The sequence below is a fragment of the Hesperophylax consimilis genome, chromosome 28 (genome assembly GCF_061612785.1).
Source record: "Hesperophylax consimilis isolate HC1 chromosome 28, BYU_Hcon_1.0, whole genome shotgun sequence".
Taxonomy (NCBI): domain Eukaryota; kingdom Metazoa; phylum Arthropoda; class Insecta; order Trichoptera; family Limnephilidae; genus Hesperophylax; species Hesperophylax consimilis.
Window position 1 is genome coordinate 12,860,260 of NC_142863.1, and position 14,402 is coordinate 12,874,661.

Consider the following 14,402-nt stretch of genomic DNA (forward strand, 5'->3'; position numbering starts at 1 on the left):
TTACAATACGGTATTTTTGGATGGGGAATTGAAAATGATATATCGACATCATTGCATTGCTTCAAAAAGCTTTGCTGCGAATGGTTGCTATCGTTACAATGAAAGGGATACTTAGCTACTTGTGATTGCGATTATTGTTTATTTTGAATTTTTATTGACTATATTATTCATTTGCACTCATTTGTATACCTACTATTTCTATTTTTATTTTTATTGTTTGTGTTGATTTGATTTTTTATTGTTAATATTATTTCATTGTTCATTATTATACCTAAATATGTATATAATATTATTATTTTTATATTGGAGGCACTGCTGAAAACCAGCTGCATTCCCGGAGAGATCCGGAATGCATAGCTGAGCAGTGACCTTTTTGTCAAAAGAATTTATGTTAAAAAATATTTAAAATTTATTTTTTGGCAAATAAATGTTTTTATTATTATTTTATCCTAAAATCACTCATTAAAACCCAAAAAGCCATAGTGAAAGCTATTCTGAAACTCCCTGTAAGAACTAACACTGACGAAATCTTCAACAAACTTATCATCGTGTCACTTGAACATTTCTATTCTAAAACAATAATCCTTTACGATTTTCGACTGCAATCGAATCCCAAATCCGAATTTCATATTATTAACGTTTCGGCACAACAAATGTATAGATATTATCTTAAAAAAACATATATTATTTTTTGAATCTTAAAAACATAAAGAGTTAACGAGAAATTTATTATAAATCGGTAGAAATTGTTATTTTAAAGTTATCTAAATAACAAATCTTTAGCGTGTTTTGTTTTCCTTTTCAAGAACTTTACAACGTGATAAACTAAGTGTAGAATTACACAGTGCCTATTTAGTAGACAAGTAGAAATAAAACTCAGTTTAAAATCTGCAAGTAATGGAGTTGCCAGTGTTACGATTGTGACTGTGCGGTTAAAATTTAGAACACCGTGAAGACAAATAATGGAATTATTTCAAGATGGCGGATGATTGATTGAAAAGGGCGGGAAGATTACATCGGCAACAGATCGTCTTCTTCTTCTTCGTGTTTCCTGAACAGATAACAAAGACGTTACGATGAACACAGTCCAGAGTACGGGCGGAGGGCACGGAGGGAGTATGAGAAAGGACAAAGAAGAGGTTTGAAATTTTTACTTTATTTATTATTTAAATCATTACATTAATTTCGATTTTTAGTGCATGAGTAAGTAAGTAATAGAAATGAGAAAAATTCCCGCGTAATGCAAAACATTATTCAATGATATCTTAATTTTAATACAACAAGCGATAAAATAGGTACCACATTTTTTTCATTGATGAATAATTTTTTTTTGAATTACATATTTGTTTTCTTTAAATGCTCGACAAATGCTTAGATAAAGTAATAGAATAAAGATACGTTACCAAGACAACTCGGGTTGTTTCTCCGAAGTAGGTCCAGTGGAACGGGGAACAGCACAACGGAGTTGCAGTGCGGGAAGCTAGGCCAGCAAAGATATCACAGGACCTAAGCGCAGGCCGGATAAGTGGTCGCCAGGCCTAAGCGCAACTACAAGTTCCCGCGATGTACACAGCGCTGTGCGACTCTGCTTATATAGAACCGCATGCCTTATAATCGAAAATCTCAGAAAGGCGGGAATGTTCCAGACCCGTAACTTGAGAAGTGCTGATTAAATTAATCAGCACTTCTCAAGTTACGGGAAGACGTCGCCGGGCTGTCTAGAAATGATAATGCTACGTAGGTATTTAATTATTGCATGCTAGAATGTTCCGCGGAAAATCATTGACGTGTCGCCACAAATATCGTAATATTTTTCCAAGTTCACGAACACTCGATAGGTAAATTTCTTCTTTTGAAGTGCAATGATCCCGAGTAAAATATTTTTTTATAAATATCCACGTTCAGCTTCACAAATCCTACAATTATAATATTTCGTTATTTTTTACGGATATAAAATAAACATAATCATCTTATTAACATAAGCCTTACTGGTTTTCAAAAAACATGAATAACTGTGTGCATATACGAATTTACAATGTACATGTGTACTTTATATTTGAAACATTGCTTTATTTACAATATCAGGTGTTATTATTTGCATTTGATGTTAATCTTAGTATTAGTTTTTGATTTTATTTTTTGTTGTATATAGTTATGCTATTATCCATGTATTATGTTACGCTTACAAACATAAACTGTCAATTTCATCTTTATAAGCCCGATAGGGTATTAATGTTTAAACACCAACATCTGCGATTGCCCTCCTCTAGAAAAAACAGAACAAATAAAGTATCTAGGAATCGTAATTGACCATAACCTTAGATGGATACCTCACATCAAACAAATCACAAATAAACTTCTCAAAACAATACACATTTTCCTAAACATAAGAAACATATATAAAATAAAACAGTTGAAAACAATATATTTTGCACTTTGCCAATCAATAATAGAATATGGAATTATTGCTTGGGGAGGAGCAACAAGGGGTAAAATTCGGTTTATGGGAGTCACTCGAATAACCAAAATTGAACTTGATTTAGACTAATTTAGGGCTGGAGAATCCGAATCTGTAAGAATTAGGTGGGGGTCGGCACTATTAACTGAGTTATAGGGTTTTGAAATTTCGTACGCGATACATAGAAACCATGGTTTATTTATCAATTATGACATAAGAAAATCAAATTAGTGACGATTTATTAGTCTCACATTTCAGAAGTGCCAACCAAAAAATAAAAAGTGTTGCCATATAATAATAATATCAATGCATGGAAAATTCAGAAAATTAAATATAGAAACCGCACAGAAAACGATCTTAAAGGTAATACTAAAAAAACATAGACTGACTGATACAGACCAAATATTCAACAGCTGTGACGTACTAGATATACGCCAATTATACGTTAAAACATTACTAAACTACATTTTTGACAAAAAAAAAAATTCAACATACACAAAATAACACTAAAGACGGTTTGTTTCGGAGAATTTGAATAATTCATCAAATTTCAACGTTGATTTTCCAGTTCTGTGAAAAAATTTTTCAAGTTTTGTTTTAATTTCAGTTTTGTCAAGCAACTAGCCTATAATGATATAATAACAGAACTTGAATAGGACTTTCACAGAACCCGGAAATGAACGTTGAAATTTGATGAATTGTTCAAATTCTCCGAAACAACCCGTCCTTACAGACCAGTTAGACAAGCGTACAAAGAAAACATAAAAACTCCGACGGTAAATTCAAGCTTTGGACAAAGACACTACCAATACCATGCAATAAAAGCTTTCAACAGTTTAAAACATGAAATTAGAATTGAGGAAAATAAAAATAAATTCACACACAAAATTAAAAAATGGATTAAAGAACAAAAAAGACAATATTACCAAAATATCATAGCATAAAATACAAATAAAACCTTCACGTAACACACAAAACCAATATAAACACACATCACTCACAAACACACAAGATTATTTTCAATGTACTATTTTTTAAAAATTTAAATATATTATTATGTATTTTTAATTATAATGTATAATTTTTCTCATTAAATGTATTATGTAGTTTATATTTCATATAATAAAATGAAGGCCTCAGCACGGGCAAGCCACCCAGTGAGGCCTACATTACTGGAAAACCTGAATTGTAAAAAATATTGTACCTATTAAAAAAAATAAAAAAAATGAGTAATCAATAAACTAGATATATTTTTTTACATACAACACACACATCACTGTTACCAGTGTTAATAATGTCACATACCTTAGTAGGTAATAACGAATAATTGCCTAATGAAATTGTTTTATCATGAAATGTACGCGTGATCCCTGCTGATAAGAAAGAAAACTTATATACCAAATGATGTAAGAATTTAATTTGAGACGCGAAGATTTTAAAACCCTTTTACTGCCTTCTATAGATCATCATTAATCAGTTTGCATTATTAACGCTTAAAGTGGTTCATTAAGGATTCTACTAGGCCTTGCTTTGAGGGCAACGGTGCTTAACATTCGACAAATCCTCTCCTGTTTGATCCTAAACAAGGATTTAATTGAATAACAGTGTACCAGCTTTTATTATCCTTAACTGCCACTAGAATTGCTTAGCAGATCAGTCTCAATTCTTCGAGAGGTTACTGTTTTCTAGTTTATCACACTTTTAAACTTTTTTTTCATTTCTAACAGAGATACGTAAATTCAAAAGTGAACCTAGTGCACTGAAAAATGAGTATTGCTGATTTATTATAATCCGGTTATAAACGGAATAGCAGGCCGTTTCTTTTTAATCTTTTAGTACATTCCTAATATATCGGAATATGTGTTCATGCATCTGAATTTATCCTGATAATGTCAAATGATGAAATGCGAAAGAAATTGAATTTTTTAAAAAACGTCTTCCGACATCGCGATAACACATTCTCGTGTTACTAAAATTTTATTAAAAAACCTTACAAAATCCATTTCATTCGTTAAAGGCCTGCTATCCCGTTTTTAACCGGATTACGAATAAATTGAAGAGATTCTTAATATATTTTCAATATTTTATAACATTCATTTTCTAAATGCAAAATGCGTGTATTGCAACAATATTAAATAGTAACAAACTAAGATTTGTCAGGTTGTTACGTTTTTTTTTATGATTAATATTTTTTGTATATCTTTACTTACAGGTAAGTCCAATACACCACTTATCATTGAACTTCTATCGATGGTGGCAAAATCGGAAGAGTATCACGTCAAATATTGGTAAGCGACTTAATTACATTATTAACCCTCGATTAATCTAATTATTTATTTATGCCCTTATTAATTTTTACATAAAAATTGTTATTTTTTTTGCAAAAGTCGAAAAGATTGTGGCTTTACTAGGGTACACCATTCTAAGGTCACACTGTACATGGTTTTATGTATAAATTATAAATTAGGTCAAGTTTTTTTGAAAACGTTTTTAGAAAGTTTTTGTAATTAATGTTAAATTATATTTTTATTTTTTTATTTATTATTTTAAGTTTATATTTAATTACGATAATGACGTATTGTCCATCTCACTAGGCATGAAACTCCTGTGTTGAGATGGCAGTTATTAGCTAGGTTTTTGTTTACAAAATATTATGAAAATGACAGAAAAAATAAAATCAGTATTTATATTTTAAATATTCAATTCAAGTATGAATGTAGAATAATTTTTAATTTACAATCATATATTGACAGCATAGATTTAATTGTAATGGCGTTTCTTCTAGCCCCCCTGTATCATAAATACCAACATTACTGTTATATCTGCCTAACTGTGCAGATTTCTGTGTTGGGAACTCTTTGTTAAAAAGTAAAAGGTTCTACTTGTTTGTTTACGTGTTTATTTACGTTACAAATAATAGGTCTGGAATTAGCTACACTGTTCATTACCCGAGGGTTGGTAATTCTCTGGTTCAAGAAGCTTGTTCCCTGTCAATCTCATCTCACAAGTAATAGTTACATTCTAACGACATCTGTCGGACTCTGGAGTAAGATTTACGACTAGCGCCATCTATCGCTTAAAAACTCAACTTTATTACCATACATCACAATTACAAAATGACATAGACAGAAAATATTGTAAATGACTGTCACCCCATAAAACGAAAGCAATTTTTAATGTAATTGTAATTTTAAATGTATTATTTTCCATCACCTCAAATGCAAATAGTTGTCTTGTATCAACTCCCAGGATAATAGCGATTGATATCACACTCAACACTGGAACATTACTTGTCATGAGTGTATACATGCCAGTGGACAACACTGATAATTTACCGGAATATTTATCCTGTCTATCAAAAATGCACACGATAATTGAGGAAAGAGACAACCCTAATTGTATTATTCTGGGAGACTTTAATGCCGACATGAATTCGCCATTTGGACGTGAGCTTAAATCATTCTGCTCCGAATATAACCTACAAATTGCGGATGTTGACATACTCCCGCTTGACTCCTACACATACGTAAGCGATGCACATAATACCACGAAGTGGCTCGACCACTGTCTAGTGACTCAGGCAGTACTCAATACAATAGAAAATATGTATATTGACTACAAGTCCGACTGGTCTGATCATAGACCAATGCACACCACTCTAAGAACTAATGGGTTACCCACATATACCGCAAGTCACACAAAAGTAGAGGATCCGTGTCGATGGCGGCCCAAAAGTCATGTAGAAGTGCAGTCCTACTCCAGGTATGCCCAATTTGCAATAGGTCAACTTCAGATAATTTATGGAACCAACACAGAAACTTATGACAGCACCACGATGAATGTAGCCCAAATCGATGACCTATACAAAAACATTGTACAAGCATTGAGTAACTCAGCTGTATCTGCGTTTAACACAGGGAGAAGGCCAAAAAATGGGAGAAAATGGAAGGCTACAGCGGGTTGGAATGAGCAGGTCGCCTTATATTATGAAGCGTCTAGAAATGCACACATAAATTGGCTGCAGAATGGACGACCTACTGAAGGTCCCATCATGGAAGCTAGAAAAGAAACCAGATTGCTTTTTAAGAAAAAATATAAGAATTGTCAAAGAAGCTTTGAGCAGAACAAAATGGACAAAATAGCGAACAGCTTTGAATGCAAGAATTTTTCATCTTTCTGGAATAAAACCAATGCCGTATTGAAAGCGAAATACACCGCACCGAGCCAGATTGATGGAAAATCTGTAAATAAAGATATTGCTGAAGTTTTCAGAAATACATTCTGCTCCGCACCAGATCAACCGCAAATAATGGTTGAAGAGATTGAGACAAAAACGCATCAACCAGAACAACAGCCGTCCATCGTCATATTACCTGAGATGATCCAGCGAGCAATACGCAACATGGCAGGAGGTAAATCTGCAGGTCACGATGGACTAGTGATAGAACATGTAAAGCATGCGGGGGAGTATTTAACAATACTGCTTGCCTCTCTCTTCACTGCCATGATCGGCCTCGGACACATTCCGAAAGAGCTGTCCAAAACAATAATAATACCGATCCCAAAAAGCCGCCAGTTGAACTTGACATCATCTGTTAATTACAGACCCATATCTCTTGCCACAATAATTGCAAGAATCTTCGAAAAGGTCATCTTAAATTTAACGGAAGACAAGCTCAATACAGAGGACTCTCAAATGGGCTTCAAAGCTGGATGCTCTACTGATACGGCCATATATAGCATGAAACAAACAATCGAATACTATAAAGCCAGAAAAACAACGGTGTACGCATGCTTCCTAGACTTAAGCAAAGCCTTTGACAGGGTTTGTCATAATGCGTTGTGGAAAAAACTGACCGAACGACAAGTTCCACCACAAATTGTTAATATATTGAGAACATGGTACAACCAACAGGAAAACTTTGTCAGATGGAATGAAAGCCTATCAGAAGCAGCCAAATTAAAGTGCGGCGTTAGACAAGGAGGCTCAATGTCCCCAGTGCTTTTCAACGTGTATATGGATGAACTTAGTAAAACACTAAATACGACAAGAATCGGATGCCATATTGCCGGGGTATGTATGAACAATATTAGCTATGCAGACGACATGGTCATACTAGCTCCATCGATAAGAGCGATGAGAAAACTTCTGGCAATATGCGAAGCTTACGTTGACAGTCATGGGCTGATGTACAATGCTAAAAAGTCATCCCTGCTGATATTTAAAGCAAATACTGGTCCCACTGTCATTCCACCCATACGTCTCGGCGGGGCCAACCTGACAATTTGCAGCGAAATCAAATATTTGGGGCATGTCATCACCGATGACCTAAATGATAAAAAAGACATAGAACGTCAAAGAAGAGTACTGAGTGTGAGAGCTAACATGCTTGCCAGGAGATTCAACAAATGCAGTCCTCCGGTGAAGAAGCAACTTTTCCAAACATATTGTATGAGCTTCTACACTAGCGAGCTATGGACGACATACACACAAGGCGTCATGAACACACTCCGAGTACAGTACAACCACGCATACAGAGCCCTATTTGGCCTCCCCTGGCGATGCAGCGCTTCACAGATGTTCACCGAAGGAAGGGTGCATGGGTTCGCTGCTTTGATGCGCCACAGAATAGCCGGGACGAGTCAGCGCTACCAGAGATCGGACAACACTCTTGTCCAGGCCGTTGCCCAGTGGCAGGGAGCGCCTCTACACCGGAGATGGAGAATTTCACTCAAGCCACCATAAAGTCCTAATGTGCACATCAATGTATTGATTTTTTATTTATTATTTTTATTTATATCTTTATTCATTTTATTTTTATGTATTAACTTAAATGTAAACTTTTATGGCAGGCAGAGCATTGCACACACCGCTCTGTCCAGCTGAAATAAACATTATTATTATTATTATTATTATAGTAATTGAGGTGAATCAAACGGTTTTATCTGAAAAATATTCGTATTAACCACTCGAGCTTGTATTAACCACTCGGTTGTGCATATATTTACATTATTCATATTATTTAATTAATATAATTCTTCTATTAATATAGAAACATATGAACTGGTTACTGAGCTTTTAAAGCCAATGAATCTACCTTAATATCGCCGCTTATCCCAAATTTGTAGGTTCTATAAAAATGGCACATTATGACAAGCAATCGCTCAAAACGTTTTGCAAACATGGTATAATTTGCCAACAATCGCTCCAGTGGCTAAGCGTGGCCAGCGATCCCAAAAATTTATCTTTTTTATTATAATATAATTTTAATACATAATTTCATACATTATTTAATTTTTCCGCATAAGAAAGTACATAAAACACTACCAGATATGAAAGTACGTTATTGTTTTTTTTATTCGAACCACCTCACGAGGCTGAGTCTGTTCCGAGGTGATGTATACGGTAATATTATTTTTTGCAGATGGTAAATAGATTTTTGTCATAGTAGAAAAGAAATGTGTTTGCGGTGTTCAAAAAACTGTACGAATTTGATGAACGGAAACATTTTTAGACTTCATCTCTTAGCAATCATTTATCAAACGACCCTTTCATATTAAAAGAAATAAATGAGTTTTTTAAACCATGTCCTTTTTTGTATTTCAAATGATGTCGTAAGCATCTACGACTTTATTATTCCCATCTAAAAATATGAAATTCGTTGTCAAAGGTCGTAACTATTATAATACCTAGCTGATGTGTACTGGGAGTAATCATTAGGAGATAAACATATACCATCCTGAATTTTTCTGTAGGCCTTTTTAAGATATACAATTCCGTAGTACATTACTTTTATGTATCTCATAAGGTTTAGCCAGGGTTAGCAATGTAAGCACCCGAAAAAAAAATTACGAGTTGATTACAAAACATCGACTTTTCTCTACTTTCTATAAATATAATTTGTATGTATTATATATATTAACCTTTTGGGAGAAATTCTCTAAATTATAAAGAAAACCCAAAATCAAAATCTGTCGCATAATTTTGAAGAACTAAGTGCACAAACAAACAGACGCAGAAAGCGAATTTATTTTATACTTATTTTTCGGAATAACTTTATTGAGTAAAACCTCAAATTGTAATATTTAAATATCGAAGACAATATTAGTGATTTCTAAACGAAAATCTGAAACAGAAAAATCAGAAAAAGAAACGGTCACATCTGGGACTCGAACCCAGGATTAGCTCAGTTGGTAGAGCACTGTCACGGAAAGACAAAGGTCCTGGGTTCGAGTCCCAGATGTGACCGTTTCCTTTTCTGATTTTTCTGTATCAGATTTTCGTTTAGAAATCACTAATATTGTCTTCAATATTTTAATTATTTTATACTATTTAGAGATTCTCGAGGTTTGTCCTTCTGTTAGTATGTACATATTTTGACGTGTCGCATTTATTTGCAATTTTTTACAAGTATCATCTAAGTGTTTGTTTTATTTTTAGAAAATACCAACAGTATTAGACACTCTCAGTATCGCCCTGGTGAAAGACGACCATTCAGATTTTAAGTGTTGATTGAAATGACTTTAGCTGTGTTTGGTGACCAGATCGGAATAGAGAGGTAGAGACATTTCAATATTTCTCTTCCTCAGCTCTTTTTCTTCGCTATTCCATATCTCGATTTTAGATTTCATAATCCCACTGGCTTCGGACAGTTGGGTCTCTTGTGCGCTATTTACATTAGAAAAGTGTTTCTTTTCATTTTTATTGTATTTTGATGAATTGAAAGGTTAGTTAAGGTTTCTACTAATGTTGAATTTATAATCTACCGGAAACCCTGATTCAATTATACGATTACTGTATAATAATGAATAGCCATTTAATAAATAAAGATTCGAAATTTTAAAATTGGAAATTCATATGTCATACGGCATATATTCTGGTCTAGTAATGTGTAATTTCTATCACCTAAGAAATTCTAAAAAAAGTACTATAGGATTCATATGTCTTATACTAATTTATAAATATGAAAATTCTAACTATACAATTGTAAATGTTCTCCAAAATGCCCTGGAAAGAATCTCAGACTAAGACTTGTGATGTCCCGAAAGAAACCATTCATCTGTTCTGAATGCAATTACTAATGTTATCCAAATTGACTCTAGTAATAAATTACATCTTTGCGATTCTTTCAAGGATAAAAAAACCATCCTGTCACTTCGAATGCAATCAACAATGTTCCCAAAATTTGTTTTGACAGCATCGCCATTCCATTGCAAGAATATTATGTACTAAATACACAATTTGGCTGTGCTGAAACGGGAATCCTTCCCAGTTGGACAGACAAAGGTTCATTTTGTTATGTATTGTTTGTAATTTATACATATAAATTACAAACCATACATAAAAAAATGAACTCTATAACTTGGATATGCTTTTAATTGACATTTTTAAAGCAAATCCAATTAGGATTTACAAAAACTATTTCTTCAGCTGGTTCAAAATAAAAATCTTTGAAATAAATGTCATTAATACAAATACAAATAAATATAAATACCAAAGTACAATGAAGATTGAAGATTGAAGGAAGAATAATGAGTTGTAATTTTAGGCCTACATTTTGTTGCGACATTTAAAAAATAGCTTTTCTTCCCTTCATTGCTTGTGCGTGTATATTTCATTAAATCTCAGTGCTTAAATGTCCTTACAGTGTGGAAGGAGTGGGGGAGGGTTTACTACATTAATATGCAGAGCCTTTTCGTTGTCACGCAACCGTTAACTCGAAACTTAAATAAAAACAGCCTCATTACCCTGAAGCTGCGATTCTAAAAGTAAGGGTTGAAAATTATTAATTTGGACTTTTTAATTCGCATTTTTATCAATATTATAAAATCTGTTATCTAACGAAGACGAAAATGAAGAAATTTTGAAATAGAATTGTCATTGAGGTAGTGACGTTACTTTGAACAGATTGTAAAGTTCCTGATTTAAAATAAGGTAGGTGGGCATTTAAATATCTACTTAAAAATCTTATGATTTGAGAGGAAATTTTGATTTTGATTTATTGAATAAGAGAAAATTAGAAATTTTTTAGACGCGGTGTTTACTATTCACAAAACTATTCATACAAGCTTGGACGCGTGTTTACTTTTCACAAAACTGTTCATACAAGCTTGGACGAGGGGTTTGCTGTTCACAAAACTATTCATACGAGCTTGGACGCGAGGCTTACTCTTCACAAAACTATTCATACAAACTTGGACGCGTTTTTACTTTTCACAAAACTGTTCATGCAAGCTTGGACGCGGGGTTTGCTGTTCACAAAACTATTCATACGTGCTTGGACGCGATGCTTACTATTCACAAAACTATTTATACAAACTTGGACGCGGGCTTACTGTTCACAAAACTGTTCATACAAGCTTGGACGCGGGGTTTACTGTTCACAAAACCATTCATACGAGCTTGGACGCGGGGTTTGTTGTTCACAAAACTATTCATACAAGCTTGATCGGAAACCCTTAAATGCATTTTTTTAGTATGTTATACGAGAATATCGTTTAAAGGTTATTACTAAATAATTTAGGTACGAGTACAATACGTTTGAGGCACGTTCCAGAGTAGTAGATACTCACAGTATTGTCCTTGCGAAAGTCCACCATCTAAAATCAATCGCGTTGCTTTAAAAGACTTTAACCGTACTTGATGACCAGATCTGAATAACAAGGTACTTCCCATTTATTATTTAGGGTGCCATAGTCACACTACACTAGAAATTAAAGTTTGAAGCTGTTGAGACTCTTGTGAGGTATTCAAAAATATATAACCTACGTGAATAATTAGATGTTTCCTAAAAGCAAGACTCTTTCCATTATAAAAAATAGGTTTCTATATTTACGTATGATTGTAAGTTTCTTCCCGAACTAAACGTAATCTAGACAGTGTCTTGGATAAATAATTCTTTTTATTTTTATTTTAATGTGCGACATCTTTTGACTTTTCTAGAAGTATTTATTTTTTTATTTTTGAAAAATGTAAAGATTTAAACCTCAAATTGTATTATTTAATCAATGAAGACAATACTAGCGACTCATAAACGAAAATTTAAACAGAAAAATCAGTAATATATTTGGCCGTATTTAGGAATTGAACCCAGGAAATCAGCCTTGCCGTGGTTTTGCTCTACCACTAAGCTAATTCGACCATATCCTCCTTCGGTCATATTCAACATCTTCTACTCACTATCCAACTACTGTATGTATTGTCCCGAACTAAACGCAATCTAGATATAGTATCTTGGATAAATATATACATTTTTATTTTAATGTGCGACATTTATTGACTTTTCTAGAAGTAGGTATTTATTTAACCTCATTTTATAACCTCAAATTGTAATATTTAATCATTGAAGAAAATATTGTCGTTTGAGAGTCGCTTATATTGTCTTCAATGATTAAACGTTTTATTTTGTTTGAAAATAAAGCAAGAATGATAAGTTTGAGAAACATCGTAAGGGCCGCCTAAACAAGGATTAAAAAATGCTAATTTTATTGAAATGTTCAAATGATGAAGAGGGATCTTCTAAACTTTTATCGCGAGGTTTACAAGATTCATTATTGCGTGATAATTAAAAAGGACAATAATAATTTCTCATTCGCCGTTCCTTTTTAATTTATTGTAAAGTATTTTGGCTTCGCCCTCAGCAAGGAACGTCTTGATACGAACTCCGGGCCTACGCTCGAACAAAGGAGAACGTTTGGGCAACGCTTGGGTAACAAATACTGAATAGATTAATAGAAGTGTGTCGGGGGCGTGTCTGGATGCGCAGTTAAATTTATTTTTTCTCTTACTTGGGGCAAAATCGACCAAAGCTTTTTAAAATAACAACATTATTTACTGAATGTATTATTATTTTTTTATAAGAAATACGTTTAAAAAAGCCATATATCAATCAACACTCGACTAATTATGCTTATAATTCTCCATTTTCCAGAATATGTAGAATGGTCAACTCACGTCAAGACCTTGATTTTTTTGGTATAAGTCAGAATGTTTTCTGTCGCTCACTGTGCAATTGAGGATATTTTGTTTCACTTTATTTTTAGCAAGGTCTTGACTTGACTTGACACTTCTATTTCATTTCTATATTCTTATGTTTTCCCTGTTTGTCTCTTTTTTTATATACCATCCTTTACTCTTGCATTGTAAATTGTCCAAAATCTCGTGTCGCTTTGTAATATATTGGACGTAAGTCCGTTAGTTAATTAATAAATAAATAAAATAGTATTAACATTGGGAAAGTGATGAAACAAAAACTTTATTTACTGGGTTAAGACGGTTAGGTTAGGTTAGGCTTAAAATTTTTTTTCATCGTTTCTAATGACTTTATATCACTTTTTAAAAGTGTGTTGAATTATCACTGTATTGAGTTATCATGGAACCAATAAAACACAAGGTTATGTATGTATTTGGAAAAGTAATTGTCATTTATGGAAAACGAATGAAATTTAGGTTATAATTGAAGTGGAAACTGTTTTTTTATTTTTTTTGTTGTTTTAAAATATTTTTTCATAGTTTGGATTTTGTCATTAATGCATCTAATTTCAATTTCATCAGCTTTTCTGGGGCCTAGGAGTCGAAAGATCTTGTGTGAAATGTTAACTTAGGGTGTTTTTCAAGTCGGTTTATATAAGTCTTCTTGAAATTTTCCGTTAACTGCTATTTTTTTTATATTTATTTGTGCAAAATATAAACATAACTGGTGACATAGTAATTCATATGTATAGTAACTACCTAATTAACCATCACGCCGTTTCCCCGCAGGAGTAGGCAGCAAGGACCGGCCGCCAAATAACATAGTCCTAGCCTCATTCACATTCATAAATCGTCTCATACAAACTCTTTATTATTATGACACCTGCAGCATGGCCTGACTCACGTATCTGAATCACTTGATCGTGCCAAGTCTTCCTCGGGCTTCCCTGACTTATTCTATCATTTATTTAA

At 33.3% G+C, this 14,402-nt stretch overlaps 1 protein-coding gene across 1 annotated transcript in view; it reads left to right on the forward strand.

Annotated features, from left to right (window-relative positions):
* The first annotated feature begins 1,116 nt into the window (after nt 1-1,116).
* The window catches only part of LOC149410200 (inactive dipeptidyl peptidase 10), a 602,511-nt gene continuing 589,225 nt past the window's right edge, over nt 1,117-14,402 (forward strand). Inside the window, exon 1 of the mRNA XM_089649019.1 lies at nt 1,117-1,139. Within this exon, the coding sequence (XP_089505145.1) occupies nt 1,119-1,139 (21 nt within the window). The 5' untranslated portion in view covers nt 1,117-1,118. The remainder of the gene's footprint in view (nt 1,140-14,402) is intronic.